This window comes from Phacochoerus africanus, chromosome 12 (assembly GCF_016906955.1).
Source record: "Phacochoerus africanus isolate WHEZ1 chromosome 12, ROS_Pafr_v1, whole genome shotgun sequence".
NCBI classification, from domain to species: Eukaryota; Metazoa; Chordata; class Mammalia; order Artiodactyla; family Suidae; genus Phacochoerus; species Phacochoerus africanus.
This window is the reverse complement of record NC_062555.1, coordinates 73935215-73951158: the sequence shown is the minus strand read 5'-3', so window position 1 is coordinate 73951158 and position 15944 is coordinate 73935215. Positions and strand designations below refer to the sequence as shown.

Sequence of the window (15944 nt, the reverse complement as noted above, 5' to 3'; positions counted from 1 at the left end):
GTAGCTGCAGCACACGTCACAAGTGTGGCCTGGGATATGATCCCTGGCCTGAGAACTCCATATGCTGCAGGATGGCCAAAAATGGAAAAGAAAAAAAAAAAAAGTAAGGAAGGAAAGACAGACAAAGAAGGACACTGCATCATGATACAAGGATAAAGGGATCCCTATAAGAAGAGGATATCACACTCATGAACACATGTGCACCCGCCACAGGAGTAGCCAGTACGTAAACAAACCCTAACAGACGTGAGGGGGAAACTGACGGGAGCACAGCACCAGTGGGACTCGCCAACATCCCACTGACATCAACGGACAGACCTTCCAGGCAGAAGATCAGTAAGCAGGATGGAGATCCTGCAGGAAGTAAGAGCACAGTTACACCTGACATCTTCAGAGTTGACACCACAAAAACCCAGACCACACCTTCTTTTCAAGGGCACAACTAACATTATCTAGGAAAGACCACAAACGGGACACAAAAAACAGGCCTCGACAAATTTTAGGAGAGAAATTATTTCATGCATCTTCTCTGACCAGAATGGCATGATACTAGAACTCCAGAGAAGAAAGAGGAATGTGAAAAAAAAAAAAATTACATGGAAATTAAACGATTGAGCTACTAAAAAACCAAGGTCAATAATGAAATCAAAGAGGAAACTTGTAAAAATACCTCAAGACAAAAGACAATGAAAATACAACTACTCAACATCTATGGGATACAGCAAACGTAATTCTAAGAGTTCATAGCAATACTGGCCTTCCTCAAAAAACAAGAAAAACAAAAAATAAACAACCAAACTTACCCACCCATAAAATTAGAAAAAGAACAAAGAGAACCTCAAGTTGGCAGAAGGAAGGAAATAATAAAGATCAGAAAGAAAATAAATAGAGATTAAAATTTTTTTAAAATTCCTGCCATGGTGCAGTAGGTTACAAATCTGACTGCAGCAGCTCAGGGTGCTATGGAGGTGCAGGTTCGATCCTTGGCCAGGTGCAAAGGGTTAAAGGATCCAGTGTTGGCTGCAGCTGTGGCTCAGATTCAATGCCTGGCCCAGGAACTTCCACATGACCCAGGTGCAGCCATAAAATGAAAAAAAAATAAATAAATAAATAAAATAAAAAAATAAAATTTTAAAAATCAGTAAAACCAAGAGCTGTTTTTTTGAAAGGGTCAATAAACCTCTGGCCAGGCCCACCAAGAAGAGAGAAAGGACCCAAATAAACAAAATAAAAAACGAAAGAGGAGAAATAACAACCAATACCATAGAAATACATAAAACCATAAGAGAATCCTATGAACAGTTATTTGCCAACAAAATACATAACCTAGAAGAAATGAGCTTGTTTCTAGAAACATACAGCCTGCCAAACCTGAATCAAGAAGAAGCAAATAATCTGAACAGGCCAATCACAAGAAGTGAAAGAGAATCTGCAACATACAGAAAAAACTCTCTGAAAACAAAAGTTCAGGACTAGATGGCTTCACTGGGGAATTCTAATAAACATTCAAAAAGGAACTTATACCTATCCTTCTCAAACTCTTCCAAAAGACTGAAGAGAAAGGAACAATCCCAAAATCACTCTGTGAAGTCACCATCACCCTGATACCCAAACCAGACATAGACACAAGCAAAAAAGGAAATCACAGGCCAATTTCTTTGATAAATATAGATGCAAAATTCTCAACGAAATATTAAGAAACCAAATCCAACAACACATTAAAAAGGATCATACACCATGAACAAGATGGATTTATTCCAAGGCACATACACAAATCAATGAGATATACCAAGTCAACAAAACCCACATGACTAACTTAGTAGATGGAAGAAAAGCATTTGATAAAATTCAACATCCATTCATGATAAAAACTCTTGGAGTTCCCATTGTAGCCAGTAGAAGTGATTCCGACTAGTAACCATGAAGTTGCAGGTTCGACACCTGGCTTTACTCAGTGGGTTAAGGATCCAGCATTGCTGTGAGCTGTGGTATAGGTCGCAGATGAGGCTCAGATCCTGAGTTGCTATGGCTGTGGCATAGTCAGGTGGCTGAAGCTCAGATTAGACTCCTAGCCTGGGAACCTCCATATGCCACGGGTGTGGCCCTAAAAAAAAAAAAAAAGAAATTATGACAAACCCACAGCCAAATAATACTAAATGGTGAAAAGCTGAAAGCCTTCTGGAAACAAGGCAAGGATACCTACCCACTCTCGCCACTTCTATTCAACATGGTATTGGCGGGGTGGGGAGGAAGGAAGAAAAGGTATCCAAATTGGAAGGAAAGAGGTAAAATTGTTATATTATGCAGATAACATGATACTCTATATAGAAAACCATAAAGGAGTTCCTACTGTAGTGCAATGGGATTGGCAGCACCTCTGGAGAGCTGGTTTGCAGGCTTGATCCCTGGCCTAGCACAGTGGGTTAAGGATCCAGCCACAGCTGTGGCTCAGATCTGATCCCTGACCTGGGAATGCCATAAGCTGCACAGGGTGGCCAAAAGAGGGGGGAAAAAGAAAAAGAAAGAAAAAGAAAACCACAAAGACTCCACACAAAAACAATGAGAACTGATCAATGAATTCAGCAAGAGAGCAGGATACAGAAATCTGTCGCATTTCTTTAGCAATGAAATATCAGAAAGAGGAAGTTAAAAAAAAATCTCATTTAAAATCGCATAAAAAATAAAATACCTAGGATTAAACCTAACCAAGGAGGTGAAAGACTTATACACTGAGAACTATAAACCATTGATAAAATAAAAAATGATGCAAAGAAATGCAAAGATATATCCTATGCTCATGGATTGGAATAACTGATATAGTTAAAATGCCATACTGGAGTTCCCGTTGTGGCGCAGTGGTTAACGAATCCGACTAGGAACCATGAGGTTGCGGGTTCGGTCCCTGCCCTTGCTCAGTGGGTTAAGGATCTGGCGTTGCCGTGAGCTGTGGTGTAGGTTGCAGACACGGCTCGGATCCTGCGTTGCTGTGGCTCTGGCGTAGGCCGGTGGCTACAGCTCCGATTCAACCCCTAGCCTGGGAACCTCCATATGCCACGGGAGCGGCCCAAGAAATAGCAACAAAAACAACAACAACAACAAAAAAAAAGACAAAAGACAAAAAAAATGCCATACTAACCAAAGCAATTACAGATTTAATGCAATCCCTGTCAAATTACCCATGACTTCACCAAACTAAAATAAATAATCCTAAAATTCATATGGAACTACAAAAGACCCAGAACTGCCAAAGCAATCCTGAGCAAAAAGAACAAAGCAGGAGTCATTAACATTCAGACTTCAGACAATATTACAAAACGACAGTAATCAAAACAGCATAGTACTGGGACAAAAAGACACAGATGGATCAATGGAACAGAATGGAGAGTCCAGAAATAAACACACACCTACGGTCAATTAATCTTCAACAGAGGAGACAAGAATATACAAGGGAGAAAAGACAGTCTCTTTGGCAAATGGTCTTGGGAAAGCTGGACAGTCACATCTAAATCAATGAGGGCAGAGCACTCCCTCACATCATACACCAAAAAAACTCAAAATGCCTCAAAGACTTAAATAGAAGACGTGACACCCTAAAACTCCTAAAAGAGAACGCAGGCAAAACATTCTCTCACATAAATCACACCGATTATTTTTTTAGGTCAGTCCCCCAAAGCAATAGCAATAAAAGCAAAATTAAAAAAAAAAAAATGGGACCTGGAGTTCCTGTCATGGCTCAGTGGTTAACGAATCCGACTAGGAACCATGAGGTTGTGGGTTCGATCCCTGGCCTTGCTCAGTGAGTTAAGGATCTGGCATTGCCGAGAGCTGTGGTGTAGGTCACAGACACGGCTCGGATCTGGTAGGCCGGCAGCTACAGCTCTGATTAGACCCCAAGCCTGGGAACCTCCATGTGCCACGGGAGTGGCTGAAGAAATGGCAAAAAGACCAAAAAAAAAAGGGGGGGGAGCCTAATCAAACTTATCAGCTTTTGCGCAGCAAAGGAAACCATAAACAAGATGAAAAGACAAACTACGGACTGGGAGAAAACATGCAATAATGCAACCAACAAGGGCTTAAGCTTCAAAATATACAAACAGCTCATACAACTTAATAATAAAAAACCCCCAAACAACCCAATCAAAAAGTGGGCAGAAGACCTAAAGAGACATTTCTCCAAGAAGCATGTGAAAAGATGCTGAACATCGCTAATTACTAGAGAAATGCAAATCAAAACTACAATGAGGTATCATCTCACACCAGTCAGAATGGCCATCATCAAAAACTCTAAAAATAATAAATGCTGGAGCGGATGTGGAGGAGAGGGAACCTCCTGCAACGTTAGTGTGAATGTAAATTGATGCAGCCACTACGGAGAACAGTTCCTCAGACAACTAAAACCAGAGCTGTCACATGATCCAGCAACCCCACTCCTGGGCATGTATGTGGAAAAAAGAAAGCTCTAATTCTAAAAGACACACGCATCCCAATGTTCAAAGCAGCACTATTCCCAATAGCCAAGCCACTGAGGAACCTAAATGTCCATCAACAGGTGAATGGATAAAGAGGATGTGGGGACACACACACACACACCCCCACCCCCTGGAATACTACCCAGCCATAAAAAGGAATGAAATAAATAATGCCATTTGGAGCAACAGAGATGGACCTAGAGATTATCGTACCAAGCCAAGTCAGTCAGAAAGACAAATACCATATGCTATCACTTACATGTGGAATAGAGCATGAATCAACATATCTATGACACAAAAATAGACGTAGAGAATAGACCGGTGGCTGCCAATGGGAAGTGGGTAAGGAAGTGAAGGGTTGGGAGTTTGGGCTTAGCAGAGGCAAACTATTATATACCAGATAGACAAACAAGGTCCTAATTTATAGCAAAGGGAACTAAAACCAATATCCTGGGATAAACCATCATGGAAGAGAGTATGAAAAAGAACACGTATGTGTGTATCTGCGTCACTCTGACAGCAGAAACTAACACTATATTGTAAATCAACTTCGATAAAATTGTTTTGTTTGTGTTTTGTTTGTTTTTGTATTTTTAGGGCTGCACATGTGGCATATGGAGGTTCCCAGGCTAGGGGTCGAATCAGAGTGCAACTGGCCTATGCTACAGTCATAGCAATGCCAGATTTGAGCCACGTCTGCGCCCTACCCCACAGCTCAGGGCAATGCCAGATCCTTAACCCACTGAGCAAGGACAGGGATCAAACCTGCATCCTCATGGATACTAGTCAGATTTGTTTCAGCTGAGCCAAGATGGGAACTCTATCAAAAATTTTTTAAAAAAGGAAATCTCTGTCAAAATATTAGCTGAACACAAGTTAAAGGAAAGAAACTTCACTGATACACATGACAAAGAATAGCCATTACAAGAATAGTTTGGAGGAGCTCCTGCTGTGGCACAATGGGATCGGTGGTATCTTGGGAGCCACCGGGACGTGGGTTAGATCCTCACCACGGCACAGTGGATTAGGGGTCTGGCATTGCCACAACTGCAGCTTAGGTCACAACTGTGGCTCTGATCTGATCCCTGGCCCAGGAGCTCCATATGCCACAGCGCAGCCAAAAATGACTAAACAAAAAAGTCTGGAAAAGTCTCAAAAGCATGAGACTACTATAGCCTTTGACAAAAACGACAACAAACAGCAAACCCTGGGCAAAAAAGGAATCTGATGTGAAAAGTTACAGTATTATAAATGTAATCAAATGCCTAATTTTCAACAATAACAAAATCACAAAGCATACAAAGAAGCAGGAAAACATGGCTTATTCAAAGGAACAACATGAACCATTCCCGAGAAAGATAAGACACGAGACTTACTAGACAAAGACTTTAAAACAATCATCTTAAATATTAAATATGCTCAAAGAGTTAAGGAAAAACATGAACACAGAACTAAAGTTAATCGTGAAAGCAATATATGCACAAAACGAGAATATGGACAAAGAGACGGGAGTTGTAGAAAAAGAACCACACGTGATGAGGTTGACACGAGAAACATGATGTATGTGTTTGCATGACTGGGTCACTTAGCTGTACAACAGAAATTGGCACAACACTGTAAATCAATTACACTTAAAAAACAATGCAAAACAAAAAAACAAGTATTCCAGAGCTGAAAAGTACAATAAGTGAATTGAAAAATTCACTAGAGAGGTTCAAAAGCAGACCAGGACAGAAGACTCAGCCAATGTGGAGTAGGGACAACTGACACCATCAGGGCAGAGGAGCAGAAGGGAAAAGAATAAAGCAAAGCATACGGAGCCGAAAGGACTTTCGGGGCTTCATCACAGGGCCCGACCTACACCTCGTGGGAGTCCCAGGAGGGGAGGAGAGACCATCTGAACAAATAATGGGCCCGAAACTTCCCATATTTGATGAAATCCATTAATTTATAAATCTCAACAAACTCTACATAGGCTAAATGCAAAGAGACCTACACCAAGACACATTAAAAATAAATTTCCCAAAGACAAAGAAAGAAGCCTGAAAGCAAAAGAGAAAGAGAAAAAGAGCTCAAGAGATCCTCAATAAGATTATTAGCCAATTTATCATTATAAGCCTTATAGGCTAAAAGGCAGCAAGATGATATATTTAAAGTGCTGAACGAAAAAATGTCAACTGAGAAGTCTTTTTTTTTTTTTTTTTTTCGCCACACTTGTGGCATGTATAAGTTCCTGGGCAGAGATTGAACCCACACCACAGTGGCAAACCAAGCCGCTGCAGGGACAACACCAGGTCTTTAACTCACTGTGCTACAAGGGAACTCCAAGAATTCTTTATCCAGCAAAACCATCCTTCAAAAATGGACATTCACTTCTTTTCTGACATTCCCTGGGATGCCAGAGGAAGAACATTCCCCGGGAAAGGACATTAGCGGATAACCAAAGCCGAAGGATTTAGAAGGCAAATGCACAAAAACAAGTATACATCTATGGTACAGCCACAGGGCACTGAGGATGGCATCTGTGACACCAGGGATAGGGAGAAGGGGGGACTTGCATAAGACAAGAGCTTTGGGTGCTACTGAGGTTAAGCAGGCATCGGTTTAAACTGTTGTAACTCTGGGACGTTATATGTAATCCCCATGGCACCACAAAGATACAGATGCATTTCTTTGTGTATGTATATCATAAATATATATATGACATACACAAAGATGTCTTGAGAATGAATGGCTAAAGTAACAATTTTGCCATGTTGATGTTAACAGAATTTCTTCTCAATTTAAGTACGCCTTGAGAGAAAGAGCAATGAGCGACACTACACAGTTCCTGCTTGAATGGGTCTTAGAACACTCCAGACAAAGCAGGCACATCTGAAACATTTAAAGAAAAATAACACAGAACATAATTTCTTAAATAAATTTTAATCAAATATACACATAAGAAGCGATACAGGTAACTGTGAAAAAGATGAACCAATGAAGATAAACAATTACAGCTGAGAAGACCCTTCTAAGATGTAAAAACTTTCAAGAAAATTATAGAGGGGAAACATTATTTTATTCTGAATGGCAACTCAGGAGTTCCCACTGTGGCTCAGAGGAAACGAATCTGACTAGCATCTGTGAGGATGCAGGTTCAATCCCTGGCCTTGCTCAGCGGGTCAAAGATCTGGTGTTGCTGTGGCTGGGGCACAGACCAGCAGCTCAGCTCTGATCTGACCCCTGGCCTGGGAACCTCTATATGCCTTGGGTGCGGCCCTAAAAAGACAAAAAATAAAATAAATGGCAACTCAATTACTTTTAATTGTAATTTTTAAAAATTTTAGGTAACTCAGTTACCTAACTCACATATACAGCAGTGGCTTTAATGTTCTTTTCTATAAAATAAACGTGGTGAAAAAATCTATTCGTTTATTCCAAATTTACATCTCAGGCCCTAACCTCTCTAATGAGGTACACCTACCTGGTCCCAGTGACCCACTGCGCTGCTCAGTTAAATTTCTACCAGGTGGATTTTTCCCTCCACAAACCTTTACTTCTCACCACCCATCAAGTTAAGCGGCTCAACTCTGCTTCACTCACCTTTCCCTCCCCCGACCACTACAGCCGACCGGTGCCGCTGAATATGCGCCTCCAGAGCTCCCAGTCTAAGCCATCATCATTTTCACCTTCACTACTTAATAAATTGTTTGTTGCCTTTTAGGGCCACACCCACGGCACATGGAGGTTCCCAGGCTAAGGGTCGAATTGGAGCTGTAGCAGCCAGCCTACACCACAGCCACAGGAACGTGGGGTCTGAGCTGCGTCTGGGACCTACACCACAGCTCATGGCAACGTCGGAGCCCAAACCCACTGAGCGAGGCCAGGGATCAAAGCCGAAACCTTATGGTTATCAGTCAGATTCGTTTCTGCCACGCCACGACAGGAACTCCCTTAATAGTCTCTCTTTATTTGGTTTCTTTGCTTCTGTTCTCAGCTCCCTATGATATTATTATATTAATACAATGAGGTCAAAATAATCCTAAAATACAAGTCATGCTATTTCCCACCTAAAATCCTCTAGATTTATCCCAAATTAAGTTCAACTGCTCAGGGACAACACAAGGAGCTCCCAAACAGCTGACAAGAGCTAGGTTTTGTTTCTGGTATTACTTTCTACTTGTTTCTCTCTCTAAAGGAAACAACAAATGCCAAAGACGTGTCTCTTCTTGTGTTGGCTCTGAAGCCAGGTTGCCTAGGTTCAAATCCTAGACCTACCACTTCCTAGCTGAGCCATCTTGGAGAAATTACTTACGACTCTCTGGGACTCAGCTTTCTCTAGTTAAGATCACTTTTTGGTGGGAATTCCCATTGTGGCTCAGCGGAAACGAACCCGACCACTATCCAGGAGGACGCAGGTTCGATCCCTGGCCTTGCTCAGTGGGTCAAAGGAGCCAGTGTTGCCATGAGCTGCAGTGTAGGTAGCAGATGCGGCTCAAATCTGACATTGCTGTGACTGTGGCCGGCAGCTGTAGCCCCTATTCGACTGTAGCCCAGGAACTTCCATATGTCACACCTGCGACCCTAAAAAGCAAAAAAAAAAAAAAAAGTACAGCGGAAAAAAATTAAAATACTAAAACAAGGCAAAAAAAGATCACTTTGTTTGGTGCTGATTGGCTAGACTTGTAAATGCTGGGTTTTGGGTGGGAGGGCAGGAGGTGTATGGTAAATGAGTGCTGTTGGCACTGGATAAATGTAAACCGGCTCCTGAATTACTCATTTATTTGAGCATCACTATAGCAAGTCTCCTCCTTACACTGCATTCAGCTGAGGCAGAGACAAACCTTACGGAGAATGGTTTCTGAATCAGACTGCTAAGCACACTCACTCACCAATCCTAACTGTAAGCTGAGCTTTGACACTTAGAGCCACAACGCCAATTATGATGGCACACTCAGGTGCGCCATGGATAATGCCGGTTAGGAAAATGCTCAAGGTAATGCCATTTATAATAGGAGAGGAAAAAAATAAACAAGTCAAATGCAACCAAAACCCAAACAGGCTAAAGAAAAGATGGCAAATCGACATGAAGAAACTGCGACAGGGCAAGTCCAAGATGACACGCAGATGAACCCTGCCATGTGTGCAAACACGAGGGGAGCTGTGTATATACTGATCACAGCCGCACAAAAGCGCATGTACCACCCAACATGACTCACCGTCCAGAGAAGCTCGTCTGCTACAAAGCGTCAAAGAATACATATGCTGTGAGCCCAGACTGTCTCTCACAGTCCCTTCCAGCTCTAGTATCTGATGATCCTATGAAAACCTAAAGTGTGCAATACCCTGAAAAACTGGTAAATAGTATATCCACAGTTTACAAAACCAGGTGTCAGAGGTGTGATCTGACCAAGGGACCCCAGGGCTACTGAGCAGCAGGGCTGGACCAAGAACTAGCTATGGGATATTCTGCTTAGGACATCAACTTTTAAAAACGACAAAGCAAGCATGTATGCAGGACTAGTCGCAAAACTATTTCTCCACAGAAATAAAACACTGAATTCTGGCTCAACTGCTACACTTCTTTTCTACATAGCTCTTATCTCACTTCTTACCCACGAAGTAATTATTTGGTTTTTTTTTGTTTTTTTAAGGCCACACGTGCAGCATGTGGAAGTTTCCGGGCTAGGGTTGAAAAGGGATCTGCAGTTGCTGGCCTAGGACACGGCCACAGCAATGCCAGATCCAAGATTTATCTGCGACCTACGCCACAGCTTATGGCAACACTGGATCCTTAACTCACTGAGCACAGCCAGAGACTGAACCTGCATCCTCATGGACACTAGTAGGGTTCTTAACCCACTGAGCCAGAACGGGAACTCCACAAAGCAATTTTTAAAAACAAGCCAAAAAAATAAAAAACCCACCCATAGAATCCAGAATCTAGTTTTATGCCCAGCAATAGGTTTATACTGGACTGCAAATCAACCAAGAGGAAGAGGGAGATTTGGTCTAAAAGTTTTTTTTAAACTCCATAATGATTTTTGTATAATTTCTCTCTTAGACTGCTAGAAGTCTTATATTTAGATTTTAAATTACTTAAAACATTATAAAATGGATTTTTAAAAAATGTAAAATACAGTATGTCAAAAATCCTACATATATAAGAGAATAACAACAATGAAATAATAGTCTGGATAGGGTCTTTTAATTTTTTTAATTCTACCTTATTAGAAACAGATCAACAATCAATCTTAGCCTTTAATTGCTACACAAGCTGCTGATAATTTGGGGGGATTGATATGGTTGACTATAAATTTTAGACGATTACTTTAAAATTTTTACTTAAAAAAAAAAAGACTGACTTACTTCTAAACTTCTGTAGGATTTATAACTTAAAAAACTGCCAAACTAAAAGCACCTGACTCTACTTTTTTTTTTTTGGTCTTTTTGCCATTTTCTTGGGCTGCTCCCACGGCATATGGAGGTTCCCAGGCTAGGGGCTGAATCGGAGCTGTAGCCACCGGCCTACGCCAGAGCCACAGCCACGCGGGATCCGAGCCGCGTCTGCAACCTACACCACAGCTCACGGCAACGCCGGATCGCCAACCCACTGAGCAAGGGCAGGGACCGAACCCGCAACCTCATGGTTCCTAGTCGGATTCGGTAACCACTGCGCCACGACGGGAACTCCAAAAAAGCACCTGACTCTAAAACGCGCCTGACACGTGAAAACGCAGATGGTGTAACGCAGGATTTAAAACCAGCGGATCTCCATTTCCTTATTCTTTCACTAACCACAGATAAAACGTGAAACCAATTTTTTTTTTTGCTTTTTGCTTTTTAGGGGCGTACCTGCAGCATAAGGAAGTTCCCAAGCTAGGGGTCAAATCAGAACTGCAGCTGCTGGTCTACACCACAGCCAGAGCAACTTCAGATCCGAGCCATATCTGCGACCTACACCACAGCTCAAGGCAACACTGGATCCTTAACCCACTGAGTGAGGCCAGGGATCGAACCCACATCCTCTTGAATGCTAGTTGGGCTCGTTACCACTAAGCCACAACGGCAACTCCGAAACCAATTTTCTTAGTAAAAGTTTACTGTGACCTCTGTGCTTTAAGGAACACGGGCTATTAACGTGTAAAGCTAATCATATACATACAACAGATGATCAGTGAAGCATTAAAGACACTGTGAAGAATACATGAAATGAATTAAGACACATGGCTCAGTGTTGTCTGCAGAACTACACACAGAACACCCACAGAGGTCTTCCAGGGTGCACTGCACCGACAGTTTCTGCACCCCAGGGGGCCACTCACCCCCTTTTAGGGAACGCTGACATTTCTTTCTTTCTTTCTTTTTTTTTTTTATTACACGTAACACCTGTGAACCTCAGTTGTGACGAATCCCTGAAATGAATTACCTGACTCAAAGCTGGGATGGAGCTGGTCTGAGAAGTGGCTTGAGATATGGGACCATTCATCTGCAAAATTGAAAACACCAAACATACCATCACTACAATGTGAAGAAACTATTTTCAAACCACAGTAATTTGGCAAAGCAAAACCCACTGAAAAAAGCACACTTTCACATGAAAAAGAAATTCAGTGAGATATTCAAAATGTAGGAGTCTTGATATTTAAAATATTTTGAAATTCTGACTGAACACCGTAAGTAAAATTCAATGGTGAAAATTAAGAAAATCTACTTTTCCCAATGCCATTTGGAAACTTTACAGATTACTGCTTGACAGGATAAAATATTACAATAAACAAAGGCAGTTAAGACTAAAAATGTCTAATTCTAATGCAGCTCTTTAAATAAACACCACTACAATGGCTATAATGCTATTTATAAACCACTGCACTTTTCTTGCTGATGTTGGTACTGAGAGCTATAAGCGGTGCTTGCTTTCTCCAGCTCTAAGACACGTGTAACTCCCTGCACTGAGACACCCCTAAGTCCATGCAGAGCATAACATCTACACTTGGGCCATAAGCCCTGTCAGGCGCCCCGCAGAGAGCAGGCTCTGCCGTCAGGGGCGGGAGGACCCACACGCACCAGATGAGCGCAGTCTTTTCCTTCCTGGACTCGCTGGCCCTGCGGTTCAGCCACGACCTTAGCGTCCTGATCAGAAGTCATGGGCTGCTGCAGTGGAGGCTCCACCGGGAGAAGCTGAACGGTAAGGGCTCGATACTGTGAAGCAGAGACAGTGAGGCGGTAACTGGAAGTACAGAGTGTCACAGATCCTCAAATGAAATTACCATGCGGGTTTCCAGGACGCGTTTCTCCCTCTGGAGTATGAGAAGTTTAAAGAAATCTGCCCATAATTTCCACGCACCCAAGAAAGAGTATCTGTTTTTCTGAATAAGAAGTTTCCTCTTCACACTAATTTGGTAACCACAATAATATGCCAAGATTTAGAAACCAAATGCTAACATACACAAATGCACCCGTGCTCAGAAACCCACTTTTTAAAACCAGAAAGAAAATTAGTAACTCCAATGTGGGATGAATGAATCCCAAATTTAATACACAGAGAGAGTTTTCGGCCAGTCTCATGAATTTCATTTCTTCCCAGGAAAACAGCTGTCAGGAGAAATAAACAATAATTAGTTTAAAAGGAATCCCTTCACCACCGTGAGTCAAAGAAACCAAAAGCAATGCGGCTACAGGGCATTCGTCGGCGAGGCAGCCGCTGAAGCACACGCTCAGCTCAACGGCCAGACGCCGCACTCCACACACAGGACTCATGTGCTCTTCCCAAGAAGGTAACCGCCTCAGAAGGGATGAGAGTTGTCATGATTTCGCACGATGAGCATCAGACCAGGCGTGCCCTCTTCTCAACGGCAAGCAAGGGCATCACACAATCAAGACGGCAAAAGTCAACCCAGCGACTCTTCAGGGGCTTCTGAAAACACGCACCATCCAAGCGCCAGGTGAAGACATTTAAAAGCTATCTGTCTCTGTCCCACTAGGTAACCAGGTAAGGGTTCCGTTTCTCTGTTGGCACTCCCTATTCTTAATAATCTGCTTAGGATAAATTCTCCAAACCCCTGATAATGAAATGACCTGAGGATCAAAGATGACCTCACCCTAACTGTCAAGTGCGTCATCAACCACAAAAGCATAAAGGCACTTAAATGCTTTAAGACAGGTCTGGAACTGTAAACCACTGGCAGAGGACAAGTGCTTGAAACAAATCAGTTTCACGGACATCAATGTTTTCCACAATATAGGCTGAACGACAAACATGTTTAACTGTAATAGTTTGTAAAGTGTTAAAGTGTAAAATCCGGAAAATGGCGATGTAGATTGGTACCCAGACAACTAACAGAAGGGGCTGCAGATGCTTTTACCACTATTCTGATTTTTAAGATTCTCAACAGGAAAAAAAATGTTTGGTTCAAAACGAGATATGACAGCCGAAAGAGAAACAAATCAACCCCAAGAGTCCTTTACAACATATACTACCTGTATTTTTTCAGTCGGAAATTATGTGCCTTGTAATGGAAACAGCACCACCACCAGACAGGAAGTAGTCTTGCAAAACAGACAACAAACCCAGGATGTGATCTTATTTCAAACTTGCAGCAACGCAAGCACAGAGGAATGCCAAGGGGTTCTGTGAAACTGGCTTCTTCAACACAAAAGGAGACGAGACACATATGGGCAAAACTAGGGCTTTATTTTGTTTCTATGTCTTCATCTGATTCAAATAAACTGAAAAAATCAGGGAAGTAATAGTGATGGGATATGTGATGTGTTAACGAATTCCTCTATTTCTTAGATGTGATGATGATGTCGTGGTTATGTTCGAGTAAAAAAAAAAAAAAGGACGCTTCCTTTTAGAGCTACATATTGAAATATTCACAAGGAAGTAACATGATGTTCTGACACAAGCCTGCCAACCTCTGTGGATCTGAAATGCTGTATAATACAGGTTGGAAAGTTAACCATGGCAGTAGTTAGGACAACAGAACAGGGCTCCTGACCTGCCCCCACGCAGCCCATATCCACAAACAAGTAATCTTCACATCACACCACGGTATCTCTTAATTACGACCGGACATACAGACGGTTTGTTCTTTAAGTCCTACGAGTGGAAAGGCCTAAGCAGAAGGGGTTACTAATGTTCATCTCATGACGCAAGCAGTACAAAGATACAGAACATTAAAATTATACTTTACTATCAAATATCTGAATCTAAAAAAAGGTTGTAGAGTATGACAATGCAAATATGGACAATGGTTCTAATAAATAACAAAATAATGTTTCATTACTTGTTCAAGAAACCAAAATTGTTTTAAGACTTCCAACCCTTGCTTCTTGGCCAAAAAGTAGGTCTCGGTTGTGAAGGGAAAACGGATCTACATCAAAGCAAAACATTTCCTGGTCTCAGACCTGATAATTTGACAACCTGATAGTGTTCAGAGGCAGCCTTCACTAAGCCTTAATGAGCTGAGTAAAAGGAGTCATTTTCCTGATCTGATTTCAGCTCTCTACACACGGAAAAGCAAAGAGAGCTGACATGAAAGGGCCCTCCTTCCTACCTAGAGGTCTCTGCACTAGCAGTGCCTTCTTAATCTCATCTGTCAAAGCTACACGGAAAAAGTTTTATTGAGCTTACTAAATACTTGAGGGAGTGTAGTTGTCTTCTGTTTCTAAAGAGTTGTTTTCATATATACCAGAAATGTTTACGTCATGATTTTGTTTAGGTCTTTCTGGACACTCAAAACAATCCTTAAAAATACAAATCAGGAGTTCCTGTCGTGGCGCAGTGGTTAGCGAATCCGACTAGGAACCACGAGGTTGCGGGTTCGGTCCCTATCCTTGCTCAGTGGGTTGACGATCCAGCGTTGCCGTGAGCTGTGGTGTAGGTTGCAGACATGGCTCGAATCCCGCGTTGCTGTGGCTCTGGCGTAGGCCGGTGGGCTACAGCTCCGATTCAACCCCTAGCCTGGGAACCTCGATATGCCGCGGGAGCGGCCCAAGAAATAGCAACAACAACAACAACAACAGACAAAAAAAAAAAAAAAAAATCAATCTCAAATAAACTTAATTGTATATCAAGTTAGTGGCATAAATATCCAGAGAAGAATTAGCCTAAGTGATTTTAAAAGACAATCTTTGCACGTAAAAACCTAAAAATTCACAAGAAATCTTTAAATACATTCAGTAGGCTAGTTCTGTGGGGTCAATGTTGGTATTATTTTGAAACTATTTTACATATTATACACACTGATAGGATAAAGTAATAATTCCATTAAATACTCCGATTTTCAGCATCAAAGGAAATACAAACATAAAATCAAGTAAGCTAAGTAAAATCCCTAAACTCTTTCTTTTTTATTGTAAGCAACAGAGGTCTGGCCTGCACTGGGGCCACTGACGGGCAAGGCAGATTTGTTTCAGTGAAAAAGCACTGCAGGACCACAGGACCCGTGGCTGGCGCCAACGGCAGACGATATCCCGGCTGAAACCAGG

The 15944-nt window shown here is 42.0% G+C and overlaps 1 protein-coding gene across 2 annotated transcripts in view; it reads right to left on the bottom strand.

Moving 5' to 3' along the window:
• Positions 1-15944, bottom strand: part of LARP4B (La ribonucleoprotein 4B) — an 86004-nt gene that overhangs the window by 48888 nt on the left and 21172 nt on the right. The window contains exons 2-3 of one of the 2 annotated variants that reach the window (XM_047755308.1): positions 12519-12653; positions 11881-11940 (exon numbers count right to left, since the gene is read on the bottom strand). In XM_047755308.1, coding sequence (XP_047611264.1) covers positions 11881-11940; positions 12519-12599 — 141 coding nt within the window. In that variant the 5' untranslated portion in view covers positions 12600-12653. Of the gene's footprint in view, positions 1-11880; positions 11941-12518; positions 15244-15944 lie in introns of those variants that run through there. The other variant, XM_047755307.1, reaches the window with a different exon arrangement.